Source organism: Muscardinus avellanarius, assembly GCF_963383645.1.
Source record: "Muscardinus avellanarius genome assembly, chromosome: 4".
Taxonomy (NCBI): domain Eukaryota; kingdom Metazoa; phylum Chordata; class Mammalia; order Rodentia; family Gliridae; genus Muscardinus; species Muscardinus avellanarius.
Genome location: NC_137789.1, coordinates 116,486,112 through 116,504,468, shown reverse-complemented (window position 1 = coordinate 116,504,468; position 18,357 = coordinate 116,486,112). Strand labels below are relative to the sequence as shown.

Below are 18,357 nucleotides of genomic sequence, written 5' to 3'. Positions count from 1 at the left end.
GAGACCTGGTTTCAAAATAAAGAAAAAATAGGGCAGGGGCTATAGCTGGAAGGTAAAATGCCCCTGGGCTCCATCCTCAGACCCACAAAAAATAAAGTAAAATAAAATAAAATAAAAAATAAAATCAGGCTGGGGGTGTAGCTCAGGTGTACAATGTCCCTGGGTTCAATCCCCAGTACCACAAAAATAAATAAATGAACAAATAAATAAAATAGGATTGGGTTTAGTGGCACAGGCCTGTAATGATATTACTTGGGAGATTGAGACAGGAGGATTGCAGGTTTGAGGCCAGTCTCAGCAATTTAGCATGACCTTGTTTAAAAAAAAAAAAAACAAGTGAGGCGTGGTGGCACACACTTATAAATTCCAATACTTGGGAGGCTGAGATAGGGATATCACGCAGATTTGAAGCCAGCCTCAGCTACTTATGCTCTCAGCTACCTAATTAGACCCGTTTCCAAATAAAATACAAAATAAGTCTCGGAGTGTAGCCTGGAGGTAAAGTCCCTGGGTTCCATCACCAGTACCACAAAAAAATAAAAAATATAAATGCAAAAATAAAGTCAGGCTAGTGGTGTAGTTCAGAGGTAGAATGCCCCTGGGTTTCATCCCCAGTACTAAAAAAAAAAGAAAGAAAGAAAAGAAAAGAAAAATGGGTGACAGGCTGGGATATAGCTCAGAGGCAGAATGCCCTTGGGTACAATCACTAGTATTAAAAATACTACTACTAATAATAATAAAAATAGGGTTAGGATTATAGCACAAATGTAGAATACCCTTGGATTCAATTCCCAATACTACATTTTTAAAAATAATAATGGTTATTATTTAATTTTAACTATAATCATTATTAGTATAATCATTACTATTACTGTTTCTTTTTTGGTACTGGGGATTAAATCCAGGAGCATTCTACCTCTGAGCTTAACCCCGCAATATTGGAAATAGGGTCTCACTAGGTTGGTAAGTGCCTTGCATAGTTGCCAAGGCTTGCTTTGAACCTGTGATCTTCCTGACTCGGCCTCCCAAGTACTAGGATTACAAGTGTGCTCCACCATCCCTGGGAAAAAGTCACTTTTTTTTTTTTTTTTTTGGTGGTACTAGGCATGGAACTCAGGGCCTCTCTACCTCTGGGGTATACTTCCAGACAAATTTTATATTTTACTTGGAATTAGTGAGCCTTGCTAAGTAGCTGAGGCTGGCTTCGAACCTGCATGATCCTCTTGTCTCAGCCTCCCAAGTGCTAGGATTACAAGCATGTGCCACCAAGCCCAGCTTCAAAAAACGTCACTTTTTAAACTAGGTATAGTGATGTACATCTGTAATCTCAGTACTTGAGGGCCTGATAACAGGAGGTTTGCAGGTTCTCAAAGTCAACCTCTGCAATTAAGTGAGGCTCTCAGCAACTTAGTGAGACCCTGTTTCCAAGTTAAAAAAAATAACAAAACTAGTTTTTTACCCCCAGTACTGGGATGGAATCCAGGTCCATTCCACCTCCAAGCTACACCCTCAGCCCTATTTTTTATTCTTTTGTTTTGAAATAAAAAGTAAGACCTAACAACTTAAGTCTCACTAAGTTGCTGTAAATCTGCAATTCTCCTATCTCAGCCTCCCAAGTACTAGGATTACAAACATGTGCCACTATGCCCAGGATAAAACGAATTTTCTTAAATGGCATAATTTACATGAATCGTCCTTTTGTCTTCAGAAATATTGAAATCTGACTGCCTGTGGTGGTGCACGCGTGTAATCCCAGTACCTAGGAGGCTGAGACAGAAGAACATAAGTTCTAGGACAGTCTTAACAAGTAGTGAGACTCTGACCAACCTAGTGAGACCCTGTTTCCAAATAAAAATAAAATAGGGCTTAGGGTGTAGCACAGAGGTAGAATGCTCCTGGGCTTAATCCCCAGTGACACACACACACACACACACACACACACACACACACACACACGAAAATCAGCTGGGCATGGTGGCACATTCCTATAATTGGGAGGCTGAGATAGGAGGATCAAAGGTTTAAGGACAAGCCTCACCAAAGTAATGAGACTGTCAGCAACCTAATGACACCTTGTTTCAAAACAAAAATTAAAAAAGGTCTGAGAGTGTAGCAGGGAGGTAGAATGCCCCTGGGTTCAGTCTCTGTTACCACAAATAGATAGATAATGAATGTGAGAACCACTGTAACTTTTATGTTTTTATGTAAAGGGCTCTGAAGATGGTTTGAAAGAAAAAAATGAAATAATTGCTCAACTAGAAGAAAAAACCAGTAAAATTACTACAGCCATGAGACAGCTGGAACAAAGGTAGAGCATTTCCAATACTCTTTTTTTTTTTCCCTTCTTCCCCCTTTTTCTTTATTCAGCTCTGACACCTGTCGCAGAAACAGGAAAACATAAATTGGGACGTTTTTGTTTAAGCCAAGCAGGACTTTACCTTTTGTTTTCGTTGTTGCATTAAATCAAGTTGCTTTACATTGGGCTAATTCATTCGAAGTCGCCATCTTGTAGATTTTCTTAAAAGGCCTCCTATTAGCAATTGCATGTTGTTCAGTCTATTACAAAAAACAAATACACAGAAACCTGGAAAGAGTTAGAAATGAACAGGCTCCGGGGTGGGGTTGTCCCCGTGGCTCTCCTTCATACGGGCTGTCATTCTCTGCCATTCACCATCTCCTTATCTGAAACCAAGTGTTCTGAACTAGCAGCTTAGTTTCATTTCTTTGAGCGAGGACCCTTAGTTCAACTCAAGATCTAATTTTGTTCAAATTGAATTGTTTTATATTGGCATTTTTCACTTTTATTGTTGGAAAATGTAATGTATTTCCATTGCCCCGTCATGTTGATGTCAACATATGTCTTATCATTGCTTTCTTTGAATCTACTTATGAAAAACATAACTACTAATGCTTTATTGACATGAATATTCTTTTATTGACATCCTCTTTCTTCTTTTTTCTTTTTTGTTTTCTTTATTCCCCATTTTTACATTTTGGACATCTTTATTACCTTTTTCTGTCTTTGATTTCTGTCCATTCCATTATGAAGTGACAACGATTTGTTAGTTCAAACTAGGACAATTGCAGTGTCACTGCTGAAATGTGCCAGCAGTGAAAGCCAGGGCCAGTACAAGCTGGTCAAAGATATATCTTTCTGAAAACCACTCATGTTCGAGCAGACTGAAAGCGAACCCACAGCTTGATCATGTAGTAATAGAAAAGTTATGCTCTGAGTATTTAAAGGTCCTAGGAGCAGCTGCCGTGGTAGTACACTGCCGTGAAGCGGAGCCGGTGCACTTGGATTTCCAAAAATACATTCCTCAGACCTCGTGCACAGGGGCTGATTTGAGTATTGACCATTTGGAGGTCAGACTTTTCAGTGCGGTTTTCTCTTTTAAGATACTTTTGATGGAAAATAAAAATTTATTTAAAAATAACTTAACCTTTGGTTTCACAATATGTTGGCAAGGTATTTTTTTTTCTCATTGGCCCATTCTGCCTAATGGCTCCTTTACCAATTTTTAAACTAGCTCATCACCCAGATTGGCCATTTTGGTTTTCCCGCGCTCTCTTGCCTTCCTCTGTGATAGCACAACTTCAAGGCCTACCTCACTTTTTTATTTTCCTTTCTGTAAGCTTAGAGAAGAGCTTGGGTCTGCCCCCACCGCCTTAATCTTTTAATTTAAATTTCAACTTGGAGATAACTTGATGTTATCCTCCTTTCCTTGGAAGCAGCATTTATACTTCTGAAATAGGTGAGGGTTGCCCCATTAGTATGATTTTAAGGCAGAAAGGAAGAGACAGGATTTTTTGGTTAGTTGAACAGAAATTTATCCTGTGATTCCCTCCAAAGACTTAATGTCCTTGAATGTTGGGAATTATTTTCTTATCAAATAATGAAGTTCAATCTCAGAACTCGTAATGGTCAAGGGAGGCAGGGAGAAGAGTTAAACATGGGAGACGCCATGGCTTAAGAAATAAAAGCAAAAAGTGAAAATCACATTTGTAGCTCATTTTTAGTATTCAGTGGTAAGGAACAAAAATGATCTCTGAAGAATAATGCCAACTAGCACTAAATTCTTTTTAAATCTTAAACACACACACACACACACTATACAGCTTTAGCATAAATTAGTAAATACATTAAAATCCTCTAGGAAGGACTTGCTATTGAAGTCATTGGAGGTGTTTGTCCTTGGCCTCATAGCACTCGATTCCTGCCTGCACATTCTAGCATAACATAGCGGGTGGCCTCTTCACCAAGTATATACGTAAATACTATGCTTCTCATGGTTTTGTAAAAAGTCAGTAACATACCTACTATATTTGAAATTTGATTCCTTCTGCTTTAGAGAAATGGTAAAGGCTGAATTGCTTTGCACTGTTACTTATGAACAAGAAATAAAACAAATTTGAAGATAGCATCCTGGGCATATTATATGTTGTGTTGAAAAAAAATCACAAAACAATTTCTAGACATTGTGTGGCTCTTTCACGTTTGAGTTTGTGAGTTTTCCCCCAAACTTTGTTTTCATTTAGAAATGTTTCTATTTCCCCATTTTTCTTTTATTTGTCTTCTTCACCCTTTTACACCCTAGTTCTAGCCTCAGTTTTACCCAAAGTTGATTTGAATTACACCAGATTGCAGCAAGCAGAGAAGGCGCAAACAGAAGCTGAAGATGAGGATGAGAAATATCTGCAGGAATGTCTGAGTAAATCTGACAGTCTACAGAAACAAATCTCTCAAAAGGAGAAACAGCTGTGAGTATTTTGGTTTTAGAACAAATACTGTATTAACATAATTTCTCCCTCCCTATTTTTTTGCACATTATGGTAAAATGCCCCAAAATTTTTATTTACCCAATGATGCCAGCCAGTGTGTTCACTTGAATTTTTTAAATTGGACTGGGAGCTGGGCATGGCCGCACAAGACTGTAATCCCAGTATTTGGGAGGCTGAGACAGGAGGACTACAGTTCATGCACAGCCTCAGCTACTTAGTGAGGCCCTTTGCAACTCATTGAGACCCTGTTTCAAAATAAAGAATAAAAAGCCAGCCATGGTGGTGCACGCTTGTAATCCCAGTGCTTGGGAGGCAGAGACAGGTGGATCACACAAGTTCAAAGCCAGCCTCAGCTACATAGTGAAGCTCTCACCAACTTAGTGAGACCCTGTTTCCAAATAAAGTATAAAATAGTTCTGGGAGTGTGGCCCAGACGTAGAAAAGCCCCTGGGTTTCACCCCCAGTACCACCAAAAAAAAAAAAGAATAAAAAAAAAAAATAGGGCTGGGAGTGTAGCTCAAAGGTAGAATGTCCCTGGGTTCCATCCCCAGTATCACACACACACAAAATAAATAAATTAAATAAATAAATAAATTGGACTGGGGATGTAGCTCACTGATACAGCAGTTACCTGGCATATGTGAGGCCCTAGTTTCAAGCCCCCCAGCACTACAAGAAAAAAAGAGAAAAAATAACTGAAACTATAATTGTGATGTTTATAAAGTTTTTACTCCTTTTAATTTTTTTTGTGGGTCTGGGGATGGAACCCAGGGGCATTTGACCTCCAAGCTACATCCCCTGCCCTATTTTTTTATTATTTATTTTGAAACAGGGTCTCACTGAGTTGCAGAGGGCCTCACTAAGTAGCTGAGGCTGTCCGCGAACCGCGGATCCTCCGGTCTGAGCCTCCCAAATGCTGCGATTACAAGCGTGCGCCACCACACACAGCTTTACTCCTTTTATTATTTACCGAGCACTTTCAACTCTTGCTTTTGCTGACTTCTCTAGAAGAGTCTTATTCTTTCCAGTTCTGTTGCTTTTGTTTTTGTTTTGTTTTTTTGGTACTAGGGATTGAACTCAGAGGCATCCTACCTCTGAGCTACATCTCTAGCCTTATATTATTTCTTATTTGAATCTTACTAGGTTGCTGAGAGGCTCAACAACCTGAGATCCTCCTGTCTCAGCCTCCAAAGTACTGGTATTACAGGCATACACCACCACATCTGACATAGATTAATGTTAAAACAGTGGAAAGAGCCAAGCATGGTGGCACACACCTGTAATCCCAGTACTTTGGAGGCTGGGACAGAAGGATCACAGGTTCAAGGACAGCCTCAGCAACTTTAGTGAGGCTTTCCTCAGCTTTTATAACACCAAGGAACTTATTATTAAAGCACATGCTGTGTGTGTGTGTGTGGTACTGGGTATGGAGCCTAGGAGCATTCTACCTCTGGGCTACACCCTAAGCCCCATTGTATTCCTTTATTTTGAAACTGGGTCCCGGTAAGTTGCAGAGAGCCTCCTTAAGTTGCTGTGGCCTATTGAGACCACTCCTGGCTGCACATGCTGTTTTCTAAAAACATTTTAAGTCAGGCATGGTGGCACAGGCCTGTAATCCCAATACTTGGAAGGTTGAGACAGAAGGACAACACGTTCAAGGACAACCTCAGCAACTTAGCAAAACCCTGTTTCCAAATTTAAAAAAAAATTAGGCTGGGGGTATATCCTGGAGCTAGAAGGTCTCTGGGTTCCAACCCCAGTACCACATACACAAAAATTTTATTAATATTTTTATGATCTATATATCACCAACTAGGAAGGATGGTAGACAGTATATGTCATTGAGTTGAAAAAGAGCAAGTTTACAGACAGGAGACCAAATATGATTTTATTTTTTGTATATATGTAGCATGGTTTTTACATTTTACATATAAATGTATATAAGCTTGATATAATTTATAAATAAATATAAATTTATGTAATGTATATAAATTTATATAAAACTTATATCCAAATTTACACTTATATATATTTACATAAATTTTTTTTGGTACTGGGGATAGAACTCAGGGGCCTTCTACCTCTGGGCTACATACTCAGGCCTATTTTATTTATTATTTGGAAACAAGGTTTCAGTAATTGTTGAGGGCCTCACTAAATTGCTGAGGCTGGCTTTGAACCTGTGATCCTCCTGTCTCAGCTTCCAAAGTACTGGGATTTACAAGCATGTGTCACCACACCCAGTTTAAGTTTTTTATTAATTAATTTATTGATTGATTGTGGTACTGGGGATCGAACCCAGAAGCATTCTATCTTTGAGCAATACCCCCAGCCCTATTTTTTATTCTTTATTTTGAAATAGGGTCTCACTGAGTTGCAAAGGGCCTCACTGAGTAGCTGAGGCTAGGCGTGAACCACGAGCCTCTTCCTGTCTCAGCCTCCCAAATGCTGGGATTAACAAATGTGAGTCACCACGCCTGGCTGGGTCAAGTTGTTGTTGTAGTTGTTGTTGTTTTGCAGTACTGGGGACTGAACCCAAGGGCATTCTACCTCAGAGCTATACCCCCAGCCCTATTTTTTATTCTTTATTTTGAAACCAGGTCTCACTAGCTGGGGCTGTCCTCAAACTGTGATCCTCCTGTCTCAGCCTCCCAAATGCTGAGAGTACAAGTGTGTGCCACACCACCATGCCAAGCTAACTTTTTTCTTTAAATAAAGTTTTTTGGAGTTTTCATATATATATCATTGCAGTGCTGGAGATTGAATCCAAGACTCACAGATGCTAGGCATGTCTTCTACTTCTGATTTACATCTCCAACTCAGAAAAAACTAAAAATATACAGATCCAGGTGGGCCTGGTGTGGTGGGACATGCTTGTAATCCTTGTAATTTGGGAGGCTGGGATAGGAAAATTGAAGGTTGAACCCAGGGACATTCTACCTCTGAGCTACACCCCCAGCCCTATTTTATTCTTGATTTCAAAACAAGGTTTCACTAAGTTGTGGAGGGCCTTGCTAAGTAGGTGAGGCTGGCTGGGAACCTGTGATCCTTCTGTGCCAGCCTCCCAAGTACTGGGATTATAAGCATGGGCCACCATACCTGGCCGTGTGTGTGTGTGTGTGTGTGTGTGTGTGTGTGTGTGTGTGTGTGTGTGTGTGTGTTACTGGGGATTGAACCCAGGGGCATTCCTTTTTTTTTTTTTGGTGGTACTGGGAGTGGAACCCAGAGGCTTTCTACCTCCGGGCTATACTCCCAGACCTATTTTTATATTTTATTTGGAAACAGGGTCTCACTAAGTTGCTGAGAGCCTCACTAAGTAGCTGAGGCTGGCTTCAAACCTGTGCGATCCTCCTGTCTCAGCCTCCCAAGCGCAGGGATTACAAGCGTGCGCCACCACACCCGGCTGCTAACAGGGACATTCTTTCTCTGTACTACACTCTCAGCCCTATTGATTGATCTAGCAAACAAGGTATGATGGCCTAAAGCCTGCTTGGGAGGCTGAGACAGGAGGATGGCAGATTCTAGGACAGCCTCACTAAGTAGTGAGACACTCGTATCAACTTAGGGAGATCCTGTTTTCAATTAAGAAATAAAATAGGGCTGGGGTATAGCTCAAAGATAGAATAGCTCTGGGTTCAATCCCCAGTACTGCAAAAAAAAAAAAATTTTAGCAATTATATCAGAGTCATTTTCATTAGTTTGTAAGGTTTTTCACATAGTGTAAACATGTAAAAAGAGTCCTAAGGTGCTCCCTTAGTTGCATTCCCAAGATGTAACCAGTTTTAATAGTCAGTGCATGCCTTTCCAAGGCACTTTCTATGCTTATGTAACACTTCTTTATATAGAGTAAATGACAAATTATAGTTTAGTATTGATTTTTTTGTGGCTGGCAAATTAACTGATACTTTGGGATCAGGAAATTCTTTGCTGCTGAACATGTTTACCAAAAGATACTTAACGAAAATGTCTGAAGAAATGTATGACAGAGGCAAAATTGACCTTCCCAAAAGATGCTTGTATTAAGTACACACAACTGTCATGTGAGAAATAGCACTGAGCTTCTGTATGTCATTTGTCATTCCAGGGGACAACTGGAAACAGATTTGAAGATTGAGAAGGAATGGCGGCAAACTTTGCAGGAAGATCTCCAAAAGGAAAAAGATGCCTCATCTCATCTTAGAAATGAAACCCAACAAATCGCTAGTCTTAAAAAAGTAAAGAGTGGTAAAACTTTTAATATTATACAATACTAATATTGTATAATAAAAAGAATTTATCTTGACAAATGTTAACTTATTTAAAAAGATGATTTATATAATCTACATTTGTCCAAGGAAAACAGGCTATATGAGTCATCTTAAAAATTCTCAGGTGCTGGGCAGGATGGCACACACTTATAATCCCAAAACTTGGGAGGCTGAGACAGGAGAACCACAGGTTCGAACCCAGCCTCAGCAATTTAATGAGGCTCTCAGCAACTGAGACTCTTTTCTAAAATAAAAAAATAAAACAGGGCTGTATGTGGTAGCACACGCTTCTCATTTCTTTGGAGGCTTACAGGAAGATTGCAGGTTCGAGGAGAGCCTCAGCAAGTAGTAAGACTCTCATCAACCTAGTGAGACCTTGTTTATAAATAAGAAATAAAATAGGGCTGAGGGTGTATCTCGAAGTTAGAATTTCTCTGGGTTCATTCCTCAGTACCACAAAAAATTCAGGTTAAGTGAATGGAAACTAGTTGTTACATAAAGCCGGAGAAAAGGGCTTTGGACACATAGTTCTGTTTTTTATAAAAAGTACAAGGATGTCTATTTGTTCCTAGTTAATGGTAAATATCATTGCGGAGTTTCTTTTTAAATCATATTTTCTGTCTTTTATGTTGAAGGAGTTCCTTAACCTCCAGGATGAAAATCAGCAGTTGAAAAAAATATACAGTGAACAAGAACAAGCTCTTCAAGAACTTGGCAACAAACTCCGCGAGTAATTCTGTTTTCCTTCAACTAAGTAGTCGGTGACTCTTGCTTACCCTTTTTTTCCCCACTCTGTGGTGCTAGAGATCAAACTCAGAGCCTCCTGCATCCTAGGCAGGCTCTCTAGTAGATCCACATCCCCAGGCTACTGTCACTGACTCTTAGAAATGATATGAATGTAAGAAACCAATTATACAGAAATACAAAGCCCGGCGTGGTGGCGCACGCTTGTAATGCCAGCGCTTGGGAGGCAGAGACAGGAGGATCGCGCAGGTTCGAAGCCAGCCTCAGCTACTTAGGCTCTCAGCAACTCAGTGAAACCCTGTTTCCAAATTAAGTATAAAATAGGTCTGTGAGTATAGCCCGGAGGTAGAAAAGCCCCTGGGTTTTACCCCCAGGACCACGAAAGAAAGAAAGAAAGGAAAGAAAGGAAAGAAAGAAAGAAAGAAAGAAAAGAAAAGAAAGAAAAAAAGAAAGAAAGAAAGAAGGAAAGAAAGAAAGAAAGGTTTCAATACAGCTAGGTGGCAAAATGTTTCAATATTTTGAAACAGGGTCTCACTGAGTTGCAGAGGGCCTCCCGGCCGCGAACTACAGTCCTCTGTTCCCAGCCTCCCAAGCGCTGGCATTACAAGCGTGTTCTACCACGCCCAGCTAAAGTGTCACTTTTTCAATATAAAAAAGTAAAGCCAGGTGTGGTGGTTTATGCTTGTAATCTTAGTACTTGGGAGGTTGAGACAGGAGGATTGCAGGTTCGAGGTCAGCCTCAGCTAAGTGGAAGGCCCTCCACAACTTAGTGAAACCCTGTTTATAAATAAAGAATTAAAAATGGGGCTGGGGGTGTAGCTCAGAGGTAGAATACCCCTGGGTTCCATATCTAGTACCACACACACAAAAAAAAAAAAAAAAAAGCAGCCGGGTGCTAGCTCATTAGAAGGGAAGAAAATAATCAAGTTATAAATTTAAAAATTCATCCTTGCTTTAGGATGTTTAGAAAATATAAAATAGGCCAGGCGTGGTGGCGCACGCTTGTAATCCCCGCGCTTGGGAGGCAGAGACAGGAGGATCACGCAGGTTCGAAGCCAGCCGCGCGCGCTGGCTTAGGAGACCCTGTTTCCAAATAAAAATGTAAAAATAGGTCTGGGAGTGTAGCCCGGAGGTAGAAGGGCTTCCAGGAACCCCAGTACCACAAAAAATATATATATAAAATAAAATATAAAATAGGACATTTTGGAAAATATGAATGAGTATGCTAGCTAGAGAAGAGCATTAGGATCATACATTATATGATTTAATAGCATATGAAATACTTTTCTAATGAATTACTAGATATTCTATATTTTAATATGTACTAAAATTTTGACATATTTTTAATCTTTCCAGATCCAAACTTAAAATAGAAGACATAAAAGAAGCTAACAAAGCATTGCAGGTGAGCAGAAAATATTTTCCTCAAGTAAAAAGGTATAATATGTGGTGCTAGGGATTGTACCCAGGGGCATTCTACCTCTAAGCTACACCCTCAGCTCTTTTTATTTATTTATTTTTTTTAATCTTTTTTTTGTGTTGTACTGGGGATTGAACCCAGGGGCATTTTACCTCCAAGCCTATCTTTTTATTCTTCATTTTGAAACAGAGTTTCACTAAGTTGCTGAAGGCCTCACTAAGTAGTTGAAACTGGTCTTTTTCCTTTTTTTTCTTTTGGTGGTACTGGAGGTGGAACCCAGGAGCTTTTCTATTTCTGGGCTATACTCCCAGACCTATTTTATATTTTATTTGGAAACAGGGACTAAGTTGCTGGGAGCCTCACTAAGTAGCTGAGGCTGGCTTTGAACCTGTGTGATTCTCCCGTCTCAGCCTCCCAAGCGCTGGGATCACAAGCCTGCACCACCAGCCTGCCTCTTAAACTGGTCTTGAACATGTGATCCTCCTGTCTCAGCCTCCCGAGTACTGGGAATACAAGCATGTGCCACCATGCCTGGCTTATTTTTTTGTTTTGAAACAGGGTCACAGCAGTTCCTGAAAGTCTTCCTAATTGCTGAAGTGCCCTCAAACTTGTAGTCCTCCTGCCTCAGCCTCCCAATACTGAGCACAGGAATGTGCCACCACATCCAGATCTTTTTAAGTGTTACATGAAGATACATTGCAGGGGCATGAAGGTTTTGTACTAGGGATGGAATCCAAGGACATTGTACCTCTAAGCTACATCCCTAGTCCTTTGAGACAGGGCCTTGTCAAGTAGCTGAGGCTGGCCTTGAACCTGCAATCCTCCTGGCTCAGCCTTCCAAGTACTGGGATAATATACATGTGCCCCTGTGCCTTGCATCAGAATAATCTTTTTTAAGTCCTAAAATAGCTGGGTGTGGTGGTACATGCTTGTAATCCCAGTACTTAAGAGGCTGAGACAGAAGGATTACAGGTTCTCAGCCAGCCTTAGCTACTTAGACCCTCTATAACTCAGTGAGACCCGGTTTCAAAATAAAGAATTAAAATATAGGGCTGGAAGCCAGGCATGGTGGTGCACATTTGTAATCCCCACATTTGGGAGGCTGATACAGGAGGATCACAGTCTATAGACAGCCTCAGCTACTACTTAAGTGAGGTCCTTTGTAACTCATTGAGACCCTGTTTCAAAGCAATAGAAAATAGTGCTGGGGTATAGCTCAGAGGTAGAATGCCCCTGGGTTCCATCCCCAGTACAAAAAAAAAAAAAAAAAAAAAAAAAAAGCCTTAAGCCTTAAAATGTTCTCACTGGGAATCTGAGATGGTCTTGAACCTGTGAATCCTCCCACCTAGCCTCCCAGGTACTGGGATTAATAGCATGCACCAAGATGTCCAGCCTTATTTAAGTATGTATGGAGTAATTGGTTAGCTCTTTACTTTTCCCTTGGAGTTTCCTTCCTGGAGTTTTTACCCTGTTCATCTCTGGCCTGGTCCCTCGTCTTGACATTTCCCTGCACTGCTATTCTTGAAGTTCCATTTATCCTATGTGGGATCTCCTAGTGCCTGAATCATGTAATTTCTTACTTTCAGTAGCTTACTGGAAAGGAGTTAATGTAGAGATTGCAAAAATTTCCTCATGTGAATAGGCCTTATTTTCTTCTCATACTTTAGCAGATGGGTGTATATATAGGTATTTGCCCAAGGCATTTTAATTTTTTTTGGTACTGAATATTTAACATAGAGGCATTCTACCTCTGAGCTCTGCACCCAACCCAATTTTTATTTGGAAACAGTCTTTCTTTCTTTCTTTCTTTCTTTATTTATGGGTCTAGGGATGGAACCCAGAGGCATTTGACCTCCGAGCTACACCCCCTGCCCTATTTTTTTATTCTTTATTTTGAAACCAGGTGTCACTGAGTTGCAGAGGGCCTCACTAAGTAGCTGAGGCTGTCTGCGAACCCAATCCTCCAGGTCTCAGCCTCCCTAATGCTGTGATTACAAGCCCGCGCCACCATGCCCAGCTTAGAGTCTCTTTAGGTTTCTGAAAGCCTCCATATATTGCTAAGGCTGGCTTTGAACCTAGGATTACATGTGTGTGCCACCACTCCCAGCTCCAAATACTTGTATACCCCTGCTTAGCTTATGAAAGAACAGACTCATCCTTTAGAAGCTTCGGTACTTCCCTGATTGAACTTTCCACCTTTATTTTTAAAACTTTGTGGTTCTGGGACTAAACTCAGGGGCTTTTCTATCTCTGAGCTACAACCTCAGCCCTACTTTATTTTTATTTTAAAAACAAACAGGGTAGCCGGGCATGGTGGGGCACACTTGTAATCCCAGCATTCAGGAGGCTGAGACTGGAGGATCGCAGACAGCCTCAGTTACTTAGTGAGGCCCTCTGAGACTCAGTGAGACCCGGTTTCAAAATAAAAGAATAAAAAATGGGGCAGGGGCTGTAGCTCGGAGGTCAAATGCCCTGGGTTCCATCCCCAAACCCGCAAAAAAAAAATAAATAAATAAAATATTTTAAAAAATAAAAATAAAAACAATAGCCGGGCGTGGTGGCGCATACTTGTAATCCCCGCGCTTGGGAGGCTGAGACAGGAGGATCACACAGGTTCGAAGCCAGCCTCAGCTACTTAGTGAGGCTCTCAGCAACTTAGTGAGACCCTGTTTCCAAATAAAATATAAAATAGGTCTGGGAGTATAGCCTGGAGGTAAAAAGCCTCTGGGTTCCACCCCCAGTACCACAAAAAAATAAATGAATAAAAAAATAAAAAATAATAAAAATACAAAAATAAAAACAAACGGTGCTGGGCGTGGTGGCGAACGCTTGTAATCCCAGCATTTTGGAGGCTGAGACCAGTGGATCGCAGTTTGCAGATAGCCTCAGCTACTTAGTGAGGCCCTCATGAGACCCTATTTAAAAAAAAAAAAAAGAATAGCCCTGTGTGGTGGCACACACTTGTAATCCCTGTGCTTGGGAGGCTGAGACAGGAGGATCGTGCAGGTTCGAAGCCAGCCTCAGCTACGTAGTGAGGCTCTCAACAACTTAGTAAGACCCTGTTTCCAAATAAAATATAAAAAATAATAATAAAAAAACAATTAGGGCAGGGGTTGTAGCTCAGAGGGGTTGTAGCTGGATTCCATCCCCAGACCCGCAAAAAACCAAAAACAAAACAACAACAAAAAAAAACCAGGGTGTTACTAGGTTGATGAGTCTCACTACTTGCTGAGGCTAGCCACAAACCTGGGATCCTCCTGTTTCAGCCTCCCAAATACTGGGATTATAAGTGTGTACCACCATGCCTGGCCAAGTGTAATTTTTTTTTTTTTTTTTGGTGGTACTGGGGTTCCTGGAAGCCCTTCTACCTCCGGGCTACACTCCCAGACCTCTTTTTACATTTTCATTTGGAAACAGGGTCTCCTAAGCCAGCGCGCGTGGCTGGCTTCGAACCTGCACGATCCTCCTGTCTCTGCCTCCCAAGCGCGGGGATTACAAGCGTGCGCCACCACGCCCGGCAAATTTTTTAATGTTACTAACTTAAGCCTTAATATTCATACTTTTTTCCTACTAGGGCCTGGTGTGGCTGAATGACAAAGAAGCAACTCATTGTAAACTTTGTGAAAAGGAATTCTCACTGTCTAAAAGAAAGGTAAGAGATGGAATCTAAAACCCTTGGTGCAAAATGGCCTAACTGCTCTTAAGTTTTCTTTTGCAAGCTGGGCATGGTGGCACAGGCTTGTAATCCCAGCATTCAGGAGGCTGAGACCGGAGGATTGTGGTTTGCAGACAGCCTCAGCTACTTAGGCCCTCCACAACTTAGGCCTTGCTTCAACATAAAGAATTAAAAACAGGGCTAGGGGTGTACCTCGGGGATAGAATGCCCCTGGGTTCAATCCCTAATACTGCAAATAATTCTCTCGTTTTCCTCCACAGCACCACTGTAGAAACTGTGGGGAAATTTTCTGTAATGCTTGTTCTGACAACGAACTGCCTTTGCCTTCTTCACCAAAGCCAGTGCGAGTCTGTGATTCTTGCCATGCACTTCTCATTCAGAGATGTTCATCGAACTTGCCATAAGATTCCAGAACTAAATCCTGTGTATGAAAGCACCTGCAATGAATGTGCACAAAAGGTATCCAGACAGCATTTCTTAAGCACCTTTTAGTCAGTATTGGTACCAGTCTACTACATACTCAACTCCTGGGAATTATAGATTGTATGATTGATGTTTACTTCCCAATTGTTACTCAGATTTTTCAGCAGAGCATGTTTTAAGTTAACTTTAGTCTAATTACTCTTCCATGAATCATGTAACCCTTTATTGAAAGGCCAGATAGCATAGCTAACACAATTTGCCTTATCTTGTAAAAGCCTTCTTAAAAATGAGGCTTAAGATTGTTTTCTTCTGAATTCCATCAAGTTGGTATTTGATGGTGCCTGTAATTCTCTAAATGCACTTTAAAGTTTCCTGATTTTCAGAGAAGGACTGGAAATGCATACTTTTAAGAGAAGAGCTGGGTGTGGAGGCGCACACCTGTAATCCCAGTACCTTGGGAAGTTGAGACGGGAGGGTCACAGGTGAGGACAGCCTAAGCAAGCTGCGAGAATCTCTTCAACATAGTGAGACCCTTTTTCCAAGTAAGAAATAAAATCAGGCTGGGGGTATAGCCCAAAGATAGGATGCCTCTGGGTTCCATCCCCAGTACCACACACAAAACAAGTGTTAATATTCCAATTCAATAGGTTTTTCATTATTTTGGTTAAGATTCTAATTCACCTACATTTGCTTTTTCTTCCTGTATTCTTTATAATTATAAAAGGCCAATATTTTATCCCATAAAATTTCCTTTTGGTCTTTCCTAAAATCAACTACTGTTAAAACTTTCAGATAGTGAGTTAAAAGGACAGGCATGGTGTTGCATGCTTGCCGTCCTAGTACTCAAGAGCCACTGGAGAAGATTCCAGGTTTGAGGATAACGTGCAGCAACTTATAAAAAGGGTTGTGGTGGTATAGCTTAGAGGTAGAGCTCCCCTGGGTTCAAGCCATAGTATTGCCCACAAAGGGATGGGGGAGGGTCAACCTCTTTCCAATTCATATTGAAAAGGAGTTACACATAACCATCGTCATTTTACCGTAAGTTGCTTGCTAAAAGATAAATCTGCTGCAGATAGGTTTAAAAAAGTATATAATCAAGGAATTACATCCTTTTTGCACTAAAAGTAAGAAAAACACTAAAACTTTACTTGGATATGATCAGAATTGCAAAGCTTTAAGTTTTCTATTACATTTTCATTGGAGTAACTTCTAGGAAGCATTATATAGTCTACCACTGCAATATATATCCACAGTACAAATTCATTTCTACTGGACACTTCTGTGCTAAATAGATAAAAATGGCTGGGCATGGTGGTACACGCTTGTAATCTCAGTATTCCGGAGGCTTGAGACCGGAGAATGGCAGTTCGCAGACAGCCTCAGCTACTTAGGCCCTCTGCAACTCAGTGAGCCCTGGTTTCAAAATAAAGAATAAAAAATAGGGCAGGGGGTGTAGCTTGGAGTTCGAATGCCCCTGGGTTCCATTCCCAGACCTGCAAAAAAAAAAAAAAAAAAAAAAAAAAGATAAAAATGTTTCTGGAGCTGGGTGTGTGTGTGGTGGCCCATGCCTGTAATCTCAGTACTTGGGAGGCTGAGACAGGATCATAGGTTCGAGGACAGCCTTAGAAGTAGCGAGACTCAAGCTGGGCGTGGTGGGATACACTTGTAATCCCAGCATTTGGAAGGCTGAGACCGGAGGATCGTGGTTCACGGACAGCCTCAGCTACTTAGTGAGACCCTGTTTCAAAATAAAGAATGAAAAATAGGGCAGGGGTGTAGCGCAGAGGTCGAATGCCTCTGGGTTCCATCTCCAGACCCACACACACACACACACACACACACAAAGCAAGACTCTCAACTTTGCAAGGTCCCATTTTCATGATAAAGTAGGGTTTAGAAGTAGCTCAAAGGTAGAATATCTCTGGATTCATTCCCCAGTAACATCTTTCTGCCTTCCATGAAACACTTGAACCATCTGAAGCAGATTCACAGAACACTAGTTTCGCTACATTGTTATACTATAATAAGAATTTGGTCGTTTGATCAGTTAAACAGCATCACTATTCAGGATCCCGTTTATATATTGTAATCTTTAAGCCATGTACTTTATAAGCCTTTCAGAACTATATGGAAACCAGGTGTAGTGGCCCTCACTTGTAATCACAGTATTTGTGAGGCTGAGACAGGAGTATCACAGGTTCACAGCCAGTCTCAGCTACTTAGTAAGACCCTCTACAACTTTAGTGAGACCCTATTTGGAAATAAAGAATAAAAATAGGGTTAGGGACAGTTCAAAGGTAGCATGCCCCTGGATTCAAGCCCCAGTTCTGGGAAAAAGAAAAAGAAAAGAAAAGAAAAATCTTTATATTCCTAGGAGTAGGAATACATTTGCTGAGTGCAGTAGAGCATACCTGTAACCTCAGTACTTGAGAGGTTGAAACAAGTGGATGCAGGTTATAAACCAGCTTCAGCAACTTTAAATATAGGTTGGAGGTAGAATGCCTGTGGGTTCAATCCCCAGTACCCCCCCCAAGATTCAAAATATTTAACTTCTGAATTGCCAAAAGTAATGAAAGCAGTATTTTACTTGAAAATGTCGTCTCCAAAACCCCTATTCAGTCACCTTTACATCTAAAATAGATTTGAGTAGCGACGTAAACATTAAGGGAATTATATATTCTTGGCCCATTTTGTACTGATGAAATAGTTTTATGACAACTAAAAATAAGCATAAGTTAACTTTTGAATGGGTGGTTTATTATGTGCTTGGAATAATTTTTAAAACAACCTAAGTTCCTAGGCTGATTTAACTTAAAACCATGCTTTTCAGTCCCCCTTTTAAATTTCTCTATAAATACTTGCCATTACTGATTTAGGCTTTTTTGAGACAACTTTTAACTGACGATGTAACTTGCTCTAAAATTTAGTTTGGGCTTAAAAACTGTACATGCCAATTTTAGACTTTTCTGTTCTTTAAAAGATCTTCAAATATTTTATTATGAACCTTAACATTACTTTAAAAAATTACCTTCATATACCATTCCTTTACCTAGCCAGTACCATCA

General features: G+C 40.6%; 1 protein-coding gene across 1 annotated transcript in view; it reads left to right on the top strand.

Annotated features, from left to right (window-relative positions):
• Positions 1-15,273, top strand: part of RUFY2 (RUN and FYVE domain containing 2) — a gene marked incomplete at both ends in the record, with an annotated part of 50,931 nt that extends 35,658 nt beyond the window's left edge. Inside the window, 7 exons of the mRNA XM_080695066.1 lie at positions 2,211-2,308; positions 4,642-4,761; positions 8,867-8,996; positions 9,665-9,759; positions 11,130-11,178; positions 14,768-14,845; positions 15,130-15,273. Of these exons, the coding sequence (XP_080551192.1) occupies positions 2,211-2,308; positions 4,642-4,761; positions 8,867-8,996; positions 9,665-9,759; positions 11,130-11,178; positions 14,768-14,845; positions 15,130-15,273 (714 nt within the window). The remainder of the gene's footprint in view (positions 1-2,210; positions 2,309-4,641; positions 4,762-8,866; positions 8,997-9,664; positions 9,760-11,129; positions 11,179-14,767; positions 14,846-15,129) is intronic.
• Between the last annotated feature and the right edge of the window lie 3,084 nt (positions 15,274-18,357).